The following is a 16,112-nucleotide window of genomic DNA, read 5'->3' as shown; positions in this document are numbered from 1 at the left end:
TAAATCCAACCTAGACAGTGTTGTGGAACATCACTCAGGAAATGTACATATAATACATTTTTTCATATATCTGATGATTGCCTGTTCATGATTACTAAATATATTGGTAGAATATTTATATTGTAATTGTTCAAAGACAATATAACAATCATCAATGGTGTCATATAACTTATCTGCAGTTCATACAGTAAGATTGTCTCACTGAGCTCAAGTGTCATAGTCTAGATGTAAACAAATCCAATGATCCAGGCTACAAAATGTACACATTATTTTCTTTATCATCATGATAAAGTCTAAAGATTACTGGACACACAATACGAAGACAAAGTCATGTACACAAAATTTTGTTTCAAGCAAATATATTTTTTTTGTACAAACAAATAAGGTAACATATATATTAAAGCTATTTACAGCAGGTCACATTTATGTTCCTTTCTTTTCACCTTATTTTACATTTGGAAACTTTGTACAATTTTTCTATTATATAGTCTTGGTGTTTTGCCAGTTTTTTTAGACCAATGAAATAAAATAAAATAAAAAACAGGATAAGCTATAAAAAAAAATAGATTTGTTTTGCAAAAGAGCAAAAGAGCAAAAAAAAAATAAATAAAAAAGACAAAATCCAGTGGTGTCCTTAAAATCAATTCCCCCCCCCCCCCCCCCCCAGATCAGTATGTTACAAACTTAATTAGTACTCCTGTGCAGTAACACTTATCCCCTGGATAGGGGATAAGTGCCTGATCATGGGGGTCCAATCACTGGGAATCTCCTCGGAACTCTGGCAGTCCCCAGGAAGGGAGCGCATCAACCTCCGCACAAAGCGGCAACCAACAAGCCCCGTCCATGTATCTCTATGGGAGTGCCAGAGATACAGCATTCAGGTATCTCCAGCTCTCCTATAGAGATGCATGGAAGGGGAAGTTCATGCAGAGATCGACACGCTCCCTTCCGGGGGACTGCCATGGTGCTGTGCAGGAGATCCCAGTGGTCGGACCCCCGTGATCAGACACTTATCCCCTATCCTTGGATAGGGAAAAAGTGTTCCTGCACTGAAATACAGAAAGCTAATACTAAGGGGGAGATTTATCAAAACCTGTCGAGATGAAAAGTTGCTGAGTTGCCTATAGCAACCAATCTGATCGCTTCTTTCATTTTTGAAAAGGCCTCTGAAAAATGAAAGAAGCAATCTGATTGGTTGCTATGGGCAACTCAGCAACTTTTTCTCTAAACAGGTTTTGATAGACCCCCCCCTATGTGTTTTGGGTGGAATAGAAAGTTTGTGGGAGAAAGGTTTCAGCTTTTCCCTGTAACCTAATGGGTGAATAAAGAATCACTTTTTTTCAAGTTCACATGGAATGCCGCTTTTCTCATTTTGGGCATGGATATTTGTGATATTGGGCATGGAGTCAAGCCTTGAATTGCAGAGCATCTGATTGGACCTGGAGTCCATACATAGTGCCGGTTCTCTTCACTAATATTGCACAGTTTGTGGGCTGTTCATCTTATCTGTATAAGTAGACTTGTATCTGACATTGTGGACTACTAATTCACTTAACTTTTAAAGAGTCTCTCATTATCTTAATTCTTTTTATCATGGAGATTTCTTTATGATGACCATACAGGATATTGAGAGTATAAGCCTCTATGAATGTGGTGATCACTTAAAAAAGCTTCTGACATGAGAAGCTTACTGGGTTTGCTAGTTAGTAACATCCATTCGCATGATTTTGATTTTACATTCCAAAACTTGATGACACCATGATTAACCCTGTAGATATCTGTTGCATATGTTTTTGATTAGAAATATGAACATGTATTTCACAGGGTATATATAATCAAATACACAATTTATATGCCCATAAGATGTTTGTATCTTTTAAATCGGACAATCACACGTTACATTTTTATGTTTTTTTTTTGCTAGTTATATGTGTTGTAATATGTACTCCAATGTAGTCAAATTATGAGTGAAGTGTCTTACTTGCAAGTTTTTATTATTTATCTGTAACACCTCATCCAGGTCACGACCAGGATTGGTTGGTCTATGCTTTTTATATTTACCTTATTATGCTAACATTAGTCTTAACTAAAGGTTTATTCTGCTTGAAATGCATCAGTTAGCTGTTCTGTGTAGTTTGTGATGTACTGTGCTAGAATAAAGCGTATGCTTTCAAGTTTAAAGGGGTACTCCCGTGTAAAACTTTTTTTTTTAAATCATCTGGTGCCAGAAAGTTAAACAGATTTATAAATCTCTTCTATTATAAAATCTTAATCCTTCCAGTACTTTTTAGGGGCTGTATACTAAAGAGAAATACAAAATAGAAATGCATTTCCTGTGATGTCCTGACCACAGTGCTCTCTGCTGACCTCTGCTGTCCATTTTAGGAACTGTCCAGAGCAGCTTATATTTGCTATGGGGATTTTCTCCGGTTCAGGACAGTTCCTAAAATGGACAGCAGAGCTCAGCAGAGAGCACTGTGGTCAGGACATCACAGGAAATGCATTTCATTTTTGGATTTCTCTTTAGTATACAGCCCCTAAAAAGTACTGGAAGGATTAAGATTTTTTAAATAGAAGTGATTTACAAATCTGTTTAACTTTCTGTCACCAGTTGATAAAAAAAAAAAAAAAAAAAGATTTCCACGGGAGTACCCCTTTAACCCCTTAAGGACCGGAGGTTTTTCCGTTTTTGCATTTTCGTTTTTTGCTCCTTGCCTTTAAAAAATCATAACTCTTTCAAATTTACACCTAAAAATCCATATGATGGCTTATTTTTTGCGCCACCAATTCTACTTTGTAATGACGTCAGTCATTTTGCCCAAAAATCTATGGTGAAGCGGGAAAAAAAATCATTGTGCGACAAAATTGAAAAAAAAAACGCTGTTTTGTAACTTTTGGGGGCTTCCGTTTCTACGTAGTACATTTTTCGGTAAAAATGACACCTGATATGTATTCTGTAGGTCCATACGATTAAAATGATACCCTACTTATGTAGGTTTGATTTTGTCGGACTTTTGGAAAAAATCATAACTACATGCAGGAAAATTAATACGTTTAAAATTGTCATTTTCTGACCCCTATAACTTTTTTATTTTTCCGTGTATGGGGCGGTATGAGGGCTCATTTTTTGCGCCGTGATCTGAAGTTTTTAACGGTACCATTTTTGCATTGATAGGACTTATTGATCACTTTTTATTCATTTTTAAATGATATAAAAAGTGACCAAAAATGCACTATTTTGGACTTTGGAATTTTTTTGCGCGCACGCCATTGACCGAGCGGTTTAATTAATGATATATTTTTATAATTCGGACATTTCCGCACGCGGTGATACCACATATGTTTATTTTTATTTTTATTTACACTGTGTTTTTTTTTTTATTGGAAAAGGGGGGTGATTCAAACTTTTAATAGGGGAGGAGTTAAATGATCTTTATTCACTTTTTTTTTTCACTTTTTTTTTGCAGTGTTATAGGTCCCATAAGGACCTATAACACTGCACACACTGATCTTCTATGTTGATCACTGGTTTCTCATAAGAAACCAGTGATCAACGATTCTGCCGCATGACTGCTCATGCCTGGATCTCAGGCACTGAGCAGTCATTCGGCGATCGGACAGCGAGGAGGCAGGAAGGGGCCCTCCCGCTGTCCTGTCAGCTGTTCGGGATGCCGCGATTAGCCGCGGCTATCCCGAACAGCCCGACTGAGCTAGCCGGGAACTTTCACTTTCACTTTTAGCCGCGCGGCTCAGCTTTGAGCGCGCGGCTAAAGGGTTAATAGCGCGCGGCGCCGCGATCGGTGCTGCGCGCTATTAGAGGCGGGTCCCGGCTTCACTATGACGCCGGGCCCGCTATGATATGACGCGGGGTTACTGTGTAACCCCGCGTTATATCAGAAGAGAAGGACCAATGACGTACCGGTACGTCCTTGGTCCTTAAGGGGTTAAGAGAAGCATTGGATCTTGTAATTTTTTTTGTGGATGATGGTGCATTTATAAGAACCCTCCCTGGCAGTGGTGACCTGACTTTTCAAAAGAGGAAGAAACAGTCTAGACCTTCTTTTTTTTTCATAGCGTCATATGGCAGCCAGCTGGGATGAGACCAGGAGGAGACTTTGCATTTGTATATCTAACTTTTGATGAGGATTTCCTTTTTTAATGAGGCTTTTCCTCCACTTGTCCCACAAGATCTTCCTATACAAAGACTTAAAGGAATACTCTGGTTGAAAACAATGTTTTCAAATCAACTGGTGCCAGAAAGTAATACAGATTTGTAAGTTACTTCTTTATAAAAATCTTAATCCTTTCAGTACTTATCAGCTGCATACTCCAGAGGAAGTTGTGTAGTTCTTTTCAGTCTGACCACAGTGCTCTCTGCTGCCACCACTGTCCTTGTCGGGAAGTGTCCAGAGCAGGAGCAAATCCCGATAGCAAACCTCTCCTGTTCTGGACAGTTCCTGACATAGACAGATGTGTCAGCAGGGAGCACTGTGGTCAGACTGTAAAGAACTACACAAATTCCTCTGGAGCATACAGCAGCTGATAAGTACTGGAAGGGTTAAGATGTTTAAATAGAAGTAATTAAAAAATCTGTATAGGTAGATTAAAAAAAGAAAATTTCCACCAGAGTATTTGTTTAAATACTCCTCAAAACCATTACAGAACAAAAAATACCTTTAAAAAAAAATAAAAGTACCGCTAAATTTATAAAATCCTTGTGAAAAAGTTTGTTTTACAGATATCTGCAGCTACAAGTCCCTGCTATTTTACAATGGAATATTATTATTTTTAACATCTGCTTGCTTTTATGAGCAAATACACCAGGGGTGGACTGACTGGCCGGACCGATTGGATCGGGTCCAAGGGCCTGGCCCGGTAAAGGGCCCACTGCTACTGGGGATCCAGGACACTTGTCCAGATCCCCAGGCAGACAGTTCTGCCTTCTCCTGTATATGCGCTACATGCACATACAGCAGAAGGCGTCCCCTCTGTATGATCCGCATCTGCGGCCTACACAGAGGAGGCGTGACCTCCACCCCCAGGCAGCACACAGTGCGGGCGCCAATGACGTCACTCATCGGTGCCTGCACTGTGGAGGAAGGAAGACGCGGGCCCCTGCTGCTCTCCGGTGGAGGAGATTGCTGCATTGGACATCAGGTGAGCATAATTTATTCTATTTTTTTAACATGGGAAGGGGAAAAGGGGGAAAACTCTCCTTTCTACACCTACTGGTGGGGGGGACGACGACTCTAACTCTGCTGCCTACACCTACTAGAAAAGGGGGGCTAGAAAGAAAAACTCTGTTGCTTACACCTACTGGGGGCGGACCCTGCTGCCTACACCTACTGTGGGGGAACCCTGCTGCCTACACCTACTTTGGGGGGGACCCTGCTGCCTACACCTACTGTGGGGGGACTCTGATGCCTACACCCATTGTGGGGGAACTTTGCTGCCTTCTGCCTACACCTAATGCCTACACCTAATGTGAGGGAACTATGCTGCCTACATGTAATGTGAGGGGCTATCTACTAGTTCCTGCCTAGCTAATATGGGGCCAAACTGCCAAACTAATAGAAGGGCTACCTACTACCTACATAGGGGGTTTTCATACAGGGGGAAGTTATCTGGGGGATTTATCTACAGGGGGCATGACTACCTACCTGGGGGACATTAATTACCTTGGGGCATGATGTACTAGGGGCCACTACCTCCTGGGGACATTACCTACCACACAAAATACTCAGATAGTGCTCCTCCCGAAACTAGACTCTGGATCTGCCATTGGGTGGAGGGGGGGGGGGGGGCTGGCTACCTACTTGGCTAACTCCCTGGCTACCTAACTTTATACCTACATACCTGGTTATCTAACTATCTACATATCTGGCTGCGTAACTACCTACCTACATATCTTGCTATATACCTGGCTACCTAACTGTGTAAATACCTGGCCTTGAAATATGGCTGCCTAACTACCTAGCTAGCAACCTACCTACCGGGCTAGTCACCTACCTACATATCTGCCTTCCTGATCTATCTAACTTGTTAACTATTTACCTGTCTACCTATTCACCTTTTACTGTGCAGGACACCAAGGAGGGAATTATTACAGTTTGTGGTCCTATAGATGGGAAGATTGTGTAGAGGAGGGGAGGGCACCGGAAAAATGCAGAGTCTAACATGTTTCTCCTGCAGATGGTAAGAGATCGAAATGGCAGTCTGATTTGGATGGAGAAGAAAAGGAAAGAGGACGCCGCCGATCTTAAAAGACGTAACTGTGAGTCCCTTGATGTAACTATAATCACTTATATGGTATACAGATCCTGTATACAGCTGGTATCTACTGCTATATGGGCACTGTACATAATCACTTAAAAATAGTATACAGACCCTGTATATTATACTGATCTGTGTATAGTGGTTTTATTCAGTACAGTATGGAGGTATTATCCAGTTATGGTATGGTGGTATATATTTACTCCTTGTATACTGGTATTATTGGTCATAGAAAACTATTTTACCTACGTTAAAGTGTTTCTTATATATTACATTTAGTTTATTTTGTGTGTAGGGCTGATGGAGGGATTTGTGTAGAATAGGGGCAAAAGTGTGACCAGCAGTACAGCATCGCAGGGGGCCCTTGCTTTTTTGGTCTGAGGGCCCTGTGTGTTTTTAGTCCGCCCCTGTACACAAATGTTTTACAGCTGTGCACCAAGACTGAAACATTCCATCTGTGCATACTGATCCACAAGAAACATCCATAAAGGTTGTGCAAAGTAATTGTTCTTGTCCCATAACTATAAGGATAATTGTTTATGAAGAAGAAAATGTTTCTCTAACACCAAGCTCTGATGATACCTATTGAGAACACCATATAAAACTTTATATATATATATCAACTGGCTCCAGAAAGTTAAACAGATTTGTAAATTACTTCTATTAAACAATCTTAATACTTTCAGTACTTATGAGCTGCTGAAGTTGATTTGTTCTTTTCTGTCTAAGTGCTCTCTGATGACACCTGTCTCGGGAACTGTCCAGAGAAGAAGCAAATCCCCATAGCAAACCTCTTCCACTCTGGGCAGTTCCAGAGGCAAGCAGAGATGTCAGCAGAGAGCACTGTTGCCAGACAGAAAAGAACAACTCAACTACAGCAGCTGATAATTATTGGAAGGATCTAGATTTTTAATAGAAGTAATTTTAAAATCTGTTTAATTTTCGGCAGCCAGTTTGATAAAAAAAAATTAAAAATTCCTGGAATACCCCTTTAAAATGTACCAGCACACAACACCCCATGACAACAGAACATTAAAACAAAAATGAGATATCCAAAATAGAATAAAATTTGAAATTTCACAAGAATGTAAGGGTCCTATTACATGGTGTGATTATTGGCCAAACAGGTCGATAGTTGCCTTTTGTAATAAGTCCAAAAATCAGCCAACAAATGATAAAACGCTCCTTCATAAGCTTATTGCTTGGTTTTACCCCATCCAAAATATCCTTGTTTGTTAGCCAAACATTTCCACATGTAGAAGATGTGTAATTGATCAAAGATTTAAAGGGCTGTATGAATAATCCTGCTGCCCGATATTGGGTCATGCTATAGGCTCAGTAAACAAGTGCCGAAGTAGGAGATAGTAAGGAAACGTTTCTTATCCATTTACAGTCTATTCAGCCCCAACTTGACCCCACCATGTAAGCAGACCCTTATAATGGCAGATAAGAAAAACTTGTCATAAATTATAATACATTTAAATTTGTGTGCATGCTACTAAGTTGCTACAGGATTGGTGTATAAGTTATTGTACCTGCTGGTGTTTTCTGTCAATAAAACATTTTTCATTTTTTGCCAAAATAAATGTTCTGCATGTGGATTTGCAGGCCACTCCAAAATTGAGCTTGCACAGATTTTCTTCCTGAGTCTTAGGTACTGGGAATTTTGTAAAACAGGTTGTAACAATACAATGACAATTACATCCATATTTTCATCCATCAGTTTTTGCATGGCCAAGTAGAAAGCTGTCCGGAACTTTCCACTTTTTACATATTTCTTTGTAAGAACAAACACAGTCTTTTTACTTTGGTTGATGCTTTGTGCAATATTGTCAACAACAGCTTTCCCTGGCTCCCAGTCTCTTTCCTCTAAGCAGAGCAATATGTGTCTGTCCCCATTTTCTTCCAGCTGATGACATAGTTCATTGTAAACCCAGTCACTGACATTTAGATCTTTGTCATCATAAGTAATAAACGCATCGTATAGGGTTTTTGAAACAACAGTTTTGTTGGGTTTCAGCTTTGCCATACACCAGTGATATATATACCAAAGATCCCAATAAAACAAATGTTTCATAATCGGTAATGCCATAACAAGGACAACTGAAAAAAATGACAAAAAACAAAGAATCATAGAAACAGAGTCCAAAGAACAAGCTTGTATGTCAAAGTGCAAGATACTTTTCTTCCTCAACAAATCTGAAGACGCACAAGTAACATCAGTGGCCAATAGTGGAATTGTAACATTGCTGTTATTGATCCACTGTAAAAAGTCAATAATGTCACAGGTACAGTCAAATGGATTTCCTTCCAGCCACAGGACTTTTAAAAAGTTCTCATTTCCTGACAAAAATACTGATTTGTTTATTGTCTGGATATGGTTATCACGTAGATCCAGCTCAGTAAGGCTTACAGCTTTATAAAGAAAGGAAGCTGTCAATCTTGAAATTAGATTTTTTTTCAGTAAAAGTTTTTGCAAGGATGACGTATAATTGGACAAGTTGGGTTCAATTGTTATCAGCTTGTTATGGCTAAGGTCAAGAAATTTCAAATGTTTAAAGTGACTCAAAGTTTTCCACTCCCAGTATTTTAGACGGTTGTTGTTTAGATAGATTGTTGTCAGATTTCTAGGTAAATTGGCGGCTATTATATCAGAAAGTTGTTCTAGATAATTAAAAGATATATCTAGGATTTTGAGACTGGTAAAATTCTTAAAAATATCTTTATAATTTGGTTTCCAGCTTCCCCACATCTTATTTAAAAGGTTCCCAGCAAACCTTAATTCCTCTATTGCACTTTTGTTAACTTGGTATTCAGTTAGAGTAGATATTTTATTCCAACTTATATTTAATACTTTTAGACTAGGCAAATTACTAATAAAATTCAAATTATGAGTTACACCTTCAACAATGAAGTACTTGGCATTGTAACTTACATCTAACACCTGTAGTTTTTTTAATTCCTGAAATGCATTGGAGGAATCAAAATCTAATTTATTGAATGACAAGTCCAAGTATGTTAGATTTGGTAGGTTAACAAATTCAGAGCCACTAAAATCCTGATCAAGGCTATTGTGGGACAAATTTAAACATACTATGTCTGATAATAAAAGAAAATCATCTTTATTAATAAAGAACATGGTATTGAAACTAAGATCTAATGTTTTTCCGAATGAAGCACATTTGGGCTTGATTATGCGGTCAGACCACATATTATTTCTATTACTGTTTTCTATAGGGTAATCAATTAAATGATCTAAAATCTTGGATGTTGTATTATCCTGGGCTGCACGTCTAGAACGTTTCAGATTATTTTTGTTTTCATTTGGTTTTACAGGAAATGGACTTATTCTGTTTTCAGATAAATATATCATAGTTAAATTCTGGAAATGATGAAACACTGTTAAATTAACCTGCTTAATAAAGTTTGTTCCAAAGTTGATAACGTTCAATGTTTTTATCTTAAGTAATGGCAAAAAGGTTATATTTGTAATTTTTTGAAAGACATAGCCTTGCACATGTAATTCTTGAAGAGATATTAATTTGGAAAAATTCTCTGAAAGATACAAATACTGGAAATACTTTCCTATGTCATAATTAAATGACAAATCGAGCATATGAAGGGAAGATAAACTAAGGAAAAAATCCCCCGAGGCCATTTCATTCACCAAATAATTCTTCTCTAGGTTCAAAACTTTTAGTTGTGTTAGGTTGTGAAACCAGCTTCTCTGAACAGTCCTCAGAGAGGTATTACCAAGGTTAAGTACCATCATTTTTTTAAGGTACTGAAATGCATTTGGATGTACTACTAGTGCAGACCGGTTAGGGCAGGCTTTGCAGGCATATGGGGCATTAAAGCATCTTGGACAATTACCACTCAAATCAAGAATTCTTAAATGAGTTAGATTCATGAAGTCTTCTTTTTCAATAGTGCGTATATTGTTATTTTTCAAATATAGTTCTTCTAAGGATGGGGGTAGACTTGAAGGAACCTTGTTTAAGTTGTTATATGACAGAGACAAAATGGTCAAGTTCTTCAACTGCAGAAACGTTCCTTCTTGAATCTCTAATTTTTCAGAGCAGTTATTACCATAGTAACAGTTGTGATCCAGATATAGTTGTTTCAAGTATTTTATTGTAGAGAAACTTTCACAGTTGATTGACAAAATATTATTATACTGTAAGTGTAGAATACGTAATGAAATGGGCAGTCCAGGTGGTATTGAATGCAAGGTATTGCTATCGATGAACAACTGCATGAGCTTGGTTTGGTTGATAAATGCTTCTTTGTCTAGAATAAAAACTCTAGCAATGGTGTTGGTGTTGCTCTTAATGGAATTGAAACCTAAATCTACTTTTGTTAAATTAGGCCATTTTTGGAAAGCATATTTTGGCACAATTTGTATATGATTATAGGACAAGAGCAGCACTACAGAAGTAGTTGAGTAGTTGACCGGTGGTGGAATAGTTTCTAAGTGTCGTGCCTGACAGTCAAACACCACTGATATCTTATTTTCCTTAATTGTGCATGGGTGAGTTCTTCTGTTGTTCAGCATTGTAGTACAGCTTACAAAGAAAGAGTGCATTAGGAGAAGAACAGATGGCAGACTGAACATTTTGTGCTGCAAAAAGAAAAAACAAAAGAAAATCAACATCATAAAATGATAAATGACCTACCTAAAGCAACACAATACATTCTGAGTATAGTTTTCACTTACTTCATTTTCTCTTGCTTTTAGAGTGCCTCAAATAACCAGAGCACTAGTGTAACAGTGCCTTTATTGTTTATTGTTATGTTGTCACTGAACTAATATACTGACACCCAAAGGCTTTGTAAACAAATTGTTTAGATGACTTATTTTCCTCCAATTTACAAGGTTATTAACCACTTTAAGGAGTACTCCAGTTAAGGAAATGTATCCCCTATCCAAAGAATAGGGGATAAGTGTCTGATCAAGGCAGGGGTTCAACCGCTGGGATCCTCCGTGATCTCCTGTACAGTACTCCAGTTCTCCCCATGCTCGGCTCTGTGCATGTGGAGGGCCGGGGTGCCATGCAGGAGGTCGCAGAGGTCCCTGTGGTCGGTCACTGATGTCCATCATTACAGGGGGTCCCCTGCCGTTGATAGCCCTTTTAAAAAAAACTTCAAATACCAGCCGCAATCACAGCATCTGACGCATGATAAGGGCTTAGTAAGAATCATCAGACTATCCCCGGTTAAATAAAAAAAAAAAACATTTATTGAATTGCCCCATGTGTAAATGTATACTGTTAATGATAGACAATAGACTATGTAAACCTTAACCCCTTAATGACATAGGACATAAATGTACTGTACATCCTGGTGCCCTGGTACTTAACGCACCAGGACATACATTTACATCCTATATATGACCCGGAATGGTGCTTGCATCATACACGCCAGGTCCCGGCTGCAATCAGCAGCCAGGGACCTGCTGGTAAATGCGGACATCAGCGATTGTGCTGATGGCCGCCATTAACCCCTCAGATGCTGTGATCCCTACATATCATGGCTAGAGTGGAGCGAAGTTACAGTGATTTGATTCATCACAAACTTCTCTGGAAAGCAGACCAGAGAAGTAGATTGCCAATAGCGCTGATCAGTGCTATGCATAGTACTGTTCAGTATACGCAATCTAATAACTGTTAGAAATAGTCCCCAGTGGGGACATAAAAAAGTGTAACAAAAAAAAAAAATTATAGTTTAAAAAAAATTTGAAAAAGCCCCTCCCTCAATAAAGAATTAAATGGTCCCTTTTTCCCATTTAACCTCAAAAAGCGTTAAAAAAATATTTGGTATCACCACGTGTATAAATGTCCGAATTATCAAAATATCATTATAATGATCCCGTACGGTGAAGGACATTAAAGTAAAATGATTTTTACGTTTTGATTTTTAGAATGTGAGGGGGGAAAATGAAAATGCAAAAATAAAATTTCCCGTGTCCTTAAGGCCAAATGGGCTGTGTCCTTAAGAGGTTTAAAAAAAAAGAAAAAAAAAGATACAAAATTGTGGCTTTTTGGTCACACTACATTTTTTTTTTATAAAAAGTGATTAAAAAGTCGCAAACATGCAAAAGTGGTACCAATAAAAACAAAAGCTCTCATTGCAAAAAATGTACGCCCTGGTCCTGCTCCCATGCTATAATGCAGGATCCCATGCTATAATGCAGGTGGTCCTGGCGGCTATCAGCCGCCAGGACCCGTGTCTAATGCAGGACATCACCGATCAGGGTGATGCCCAGCATTAACCCCTTATATGCGGCTATCAAAGTTGATCACCACATCTAAAACGTCCCCTCTATTCATGTATATGGCGTGACGTCAAGAGAGGGCATGGCCGTGACGTCACATCTTGATCCTGTAGGCAGTGCCCGGCACAGAATGCCGGGGGCCGCACCGAGATCGCGGGGGTCCCAGCGGCGGGATAGGGGATAAGATATATAAGGCTGGAATACCCCTTATTTTTAATGTAATATTTGGAAACCAGGATGTTCCTGGATCCCATTCTATGGAAGAAATGGGAAGGGAAGACCATTAGAAGGTGTCTTGCATTGGACTTGATGCTGTGATGCTAGAATCATTGCACCACAACATCTGTAGTTAGGGCTTTTTCCAAAGCATCAGTGTTTTTGGCATTTCAGGGATGTGTGCTCACAGTAAGCATATAAGAGAAAGAGACACCTGCTGTGGGGGAGAGTGGTGGTCTTAGCCTAGACAGCACAGGGAAACCAACTGCTAATTTATTATGAAAATGCCCCAGGATAACAAAATCTCCTTTTTCCACCATGTCATTTAAAATGTAACAGTTAGTAAAAAAAAAAAAAAAATACCCTCACCAAAATAAATAGATAAAAAAATCCATGCACCTATTATACCTCCATAATAACCACTAAGAATTCTGTTTACCAATGAAACGTTAGGGGAACTGAGATGTTTCTTCATTTTAATGTGAAACAATATTCTTGGCTAAAGTTCCTCTATGAATTCAGTGAACTACAAACATACTGCTAAAATGCCTAACATATACGGTATATACTTAGAGGGATATATAGTTAAATCAATAGGTACACTACAAATTGACATATCGGGATAAAACATAGAAGCATAGGAGATTACCAGCAGAAAAACCTGCCCTTGTATTTTTCCTTATAAACATATATATTTGTTTATCCCAGGCATGCTTAAAGTGTACCCATTATAAAAACATCCTAGGGGCATGTCAAAAGTTTTTATCTGAGAGTATTCAGACCCTTAGAAATGACTATATTGAACGCTTCTTTCTCTGCTGTGTGTCTATGTGAACAAGATGGTCCCATAGACTTACTTTATAAGACCATCTTGGTCAAACACAAATTTCTCCTCGCTCTTTCTTCTAAACACTCAGGGTCTGAACACTTAAACGCTGACCAATCTGATACATCTCCTATTTATAGAATGCCTGTGCCTTTTCAAAGCATATCTGTCCTTTAATATAAAGTGCATCTCTACTACCGCCAGGAGAGTTGACAAGATTGTGTCTGTGATCTTACCATTGTCGATCTTCCTCCTGGTGGCCTGAACATAGTGCATCACAGATTGCAGTCCTAAGAGTTTCAGGGCATGTCCAATGCCTTGCTAGTTCACAGCATAATGTTTGCTGGACTTCCTGAGCCCAAACTTCCCCTGCAGGTCCCCACCCTGAGTAGCGTTTCTGCAATTAACTGAGTTATACACTCCTGACATGTAATCTTTCTCTTTCTCTTGCCTGCCGATATGCTGTAGTCATGATCATCATCCTCATCATCACTGAATCAGTACCAATACTGTAAGACACTACCTCCCTTATATGTGACACAGTATTATGTATATAAGACAACAGCAGGGGAAATTATCAGTAATAGGAGCCTAAGTGGCAGGGATTTGCATCTGTAACAAGCCAGGGGAATTGTATGCGTGTTGGAATGATGAGGATAGTAGTCCCAGAAATGTCACATGGCTAAGTGATGCAACTCAATGTCCCTCTGTGAACCCCAGTCCTTTTTTTCTTGTAGCTGTTCCCTATCACAAAGCCTGGAAAAATATGTTTTCTGACATACAGGGTTTTGTGAAACAACTTAAACCTTACTTAAAGGGGTTATCAAGGGATAGGGACACAGAGCTAATTTCTTCCAAAAACAGCATCACCTCTGTCCTCAGGTTGTCGTTTGTATTGCAGCTCAGTTCCATTGAGGTAAATGGAGCCAAGTTGTAATACCACATGCAACCTGAAGACAGGGGTGGTGCTGTTTTTGGAAGAAAATAAATTCTGTGTTTCTATCCCTTGATAACCCTGGTGGATGGGCGTCAGCATGGAGACAATAGTGGTGGGTGGGATGTCTGGAGGCAATAGTGGTGGGTGGGAGTCTGAGGGCAGTTGTGGTGGGTGGTCATGAGTCTGGAGACAAAAGTGGTGGGTGGAATGTCTGGAGGCAATAGTGGTGAGTGGGAGTCTGGTGGCAAAAGCAGTGGTTGAGAGTCTGAAGGCAATAGCCATGGGTGAGAGGGGAGTCTGGAGGCAATGGTTGGGTGTGGGTGGGAGTATTGAGGCAATAATAGTTGGTGGTTGGGAGGCTGGAAGCAAAAGTGGTGAGTGGTAAGCTGGAGGCAATAGTGGTGGTTTGATGGTAGGCTAGAGGCAATAATGGTGGGTAGGAGTCTGGTGGCAATAGCGGTGGGTGGTAGTCTGGTAGCAATAGCTGTGCATATTAGTCTTGAGGCAAAAGCGGAGGGTCGGAGTCTGGGGCAATATCAGTGGGTGGAAGTCTGTATGCAATAGTGGTGGGCAGGTGGAAGTCTGAAGGTAATTGCAGTGAGAGTCTGGAGGCAATAGTAGTGGGAATCTGGAGGAAATAGCAGTCAGAGTTTTGAGGAAATAGCGGTGAGTGGGTGGGTGGGAGTCTGGAGGCAAGGGCGATGGGTGGGTGTGTGTTAGGCTGTAGGCAATATTGGGTGAGAGGATGGTGGCAATAGTGATGGGGGTGAAGGCATTGGCCCTGATTTACTAAGAGTGGAGTGGAGTTTTCTTTTGTGGGTTTTAATTCCCTACAATTTTTTTCCCCACAGTATTTACTAAGGATTCACTACATTTTGCTTTTTTTTACACATGCTCTGATCTGTCAGGTTTTTCTCAGCTCAAATCCACCACATTTTCCATGGAAACCTTAGTATATATATGTTGTTTTTTTTTTGTGAAAATGTTGGGGACACGCCCCTTTTCGGCGGCCACACCCACTTTCACCGGCAGCCATGCCCCTCTTTCGGGTTCAAGTTAGTCAGGTTTTTTTTTTTTATTCTGACGCAAATTCTGGCGCAATGCCTCCAGCCTCCCCACAAATGTGTGGAGGCATTTTTGGGGAGGCTGGAGGCCTTTGGGAGGAGGCTGAATGCATTTGGGAGAAGGCTGTAAGCATTATGTTTGGGCAAAGGAAGAAAATCTGTAGGCATTTGGGGGAGGCTGGAGGCATTGTGTGTGGAGGCAGGGGGCAATTCAAGGTAGGCTGGAGGCATTGTATGTGTGGGAAGCATTAGACATTTGGGGGAGGCTGGAGGCATTGTGTGTATGTGTGTATGTGTGTGTGTGTGCGTGTGTGTGTGTGCGTGTGTGTGTGAAAGAGGCTGGATGCATATGAGAGAAGTCTATAGGCATTGTGTGTGTTTGTGTGGGGAGGAAAGGAGAGCTGTAGGTACTAGGGGGAGGCTGGAGGCATTATGTGTGGCGGGCATTCGGAGGGAGGCTGGAGGTATTGCATGTGTGGGAAGTAGGAGGCATTTGAATGGAGGCTGGATAAATTTGGGAGG

General features: G+C 40.0%; 1 protein-coding gene across 1 annotated transcript; it reads right to left on the bottom strand.

Annotated features, from left to right (window-relative positions):
* Positions 1–5,823: 5,823 nt before the first annotated feature.
* Positions 5,824–13,909, bottom strand: LOC130357787 (toll-like receptor 8). Its single transcript, XM_056560531.1, has 2 exons — positions 13,826–13,909; positions 5,824–10,894 (listed from the first exon to the last, which is right to left on the bottom strand). The coding sequence occupies exons 1-2, from the start codon at positions 13,856–13,858 to the stop codon at positions 7,772–7,774; spliced, it is 3,156 nt and encodes a 1,051-aa protein (XP_056416506.1). The 5' UTR covers positions 13,859–13,909; the 3' UTR covers positions 5,824–7,771.
* Between the last annotated feature and the right edge of the window lie 2,203 nt (positions 13,910–16,112).

Source organism: Hyla sarda, chromosome 2, assembly GCF_029499605.1.
Source record: "Hyla sarda isolate aHylSar1 chromosome 2, aHylSar1.hap1, whole genome shotgun sequence".
Classification (NCBI taxonomy): domain Eukaryota; kingdom Metazoa; phylum Chordata; class Amphibia; order Anura; family Hylidae; genus Hyla; species Hyla sarda.
The sequence above is the reverse complement of the archived record's forward strand: the minus strand, read 5'-3'. Positions and strand labels throughout refer to the sequence as shown.

Coding starts and splice junctions, on each gene's coding strand:
- LOC130357787 (XM_056560531.1), bottom strand. CDS start 13,858: ATGTTCAGGCCACCAGGAGGAAGATCGACAATG. Junction 10,895..13,825: donor CAGGAGGAAGATCGACAATG/GTAAGATCACAG, acceptor TTCTTTTTGCAG/CACAAAATGTTCAGTCTGCC.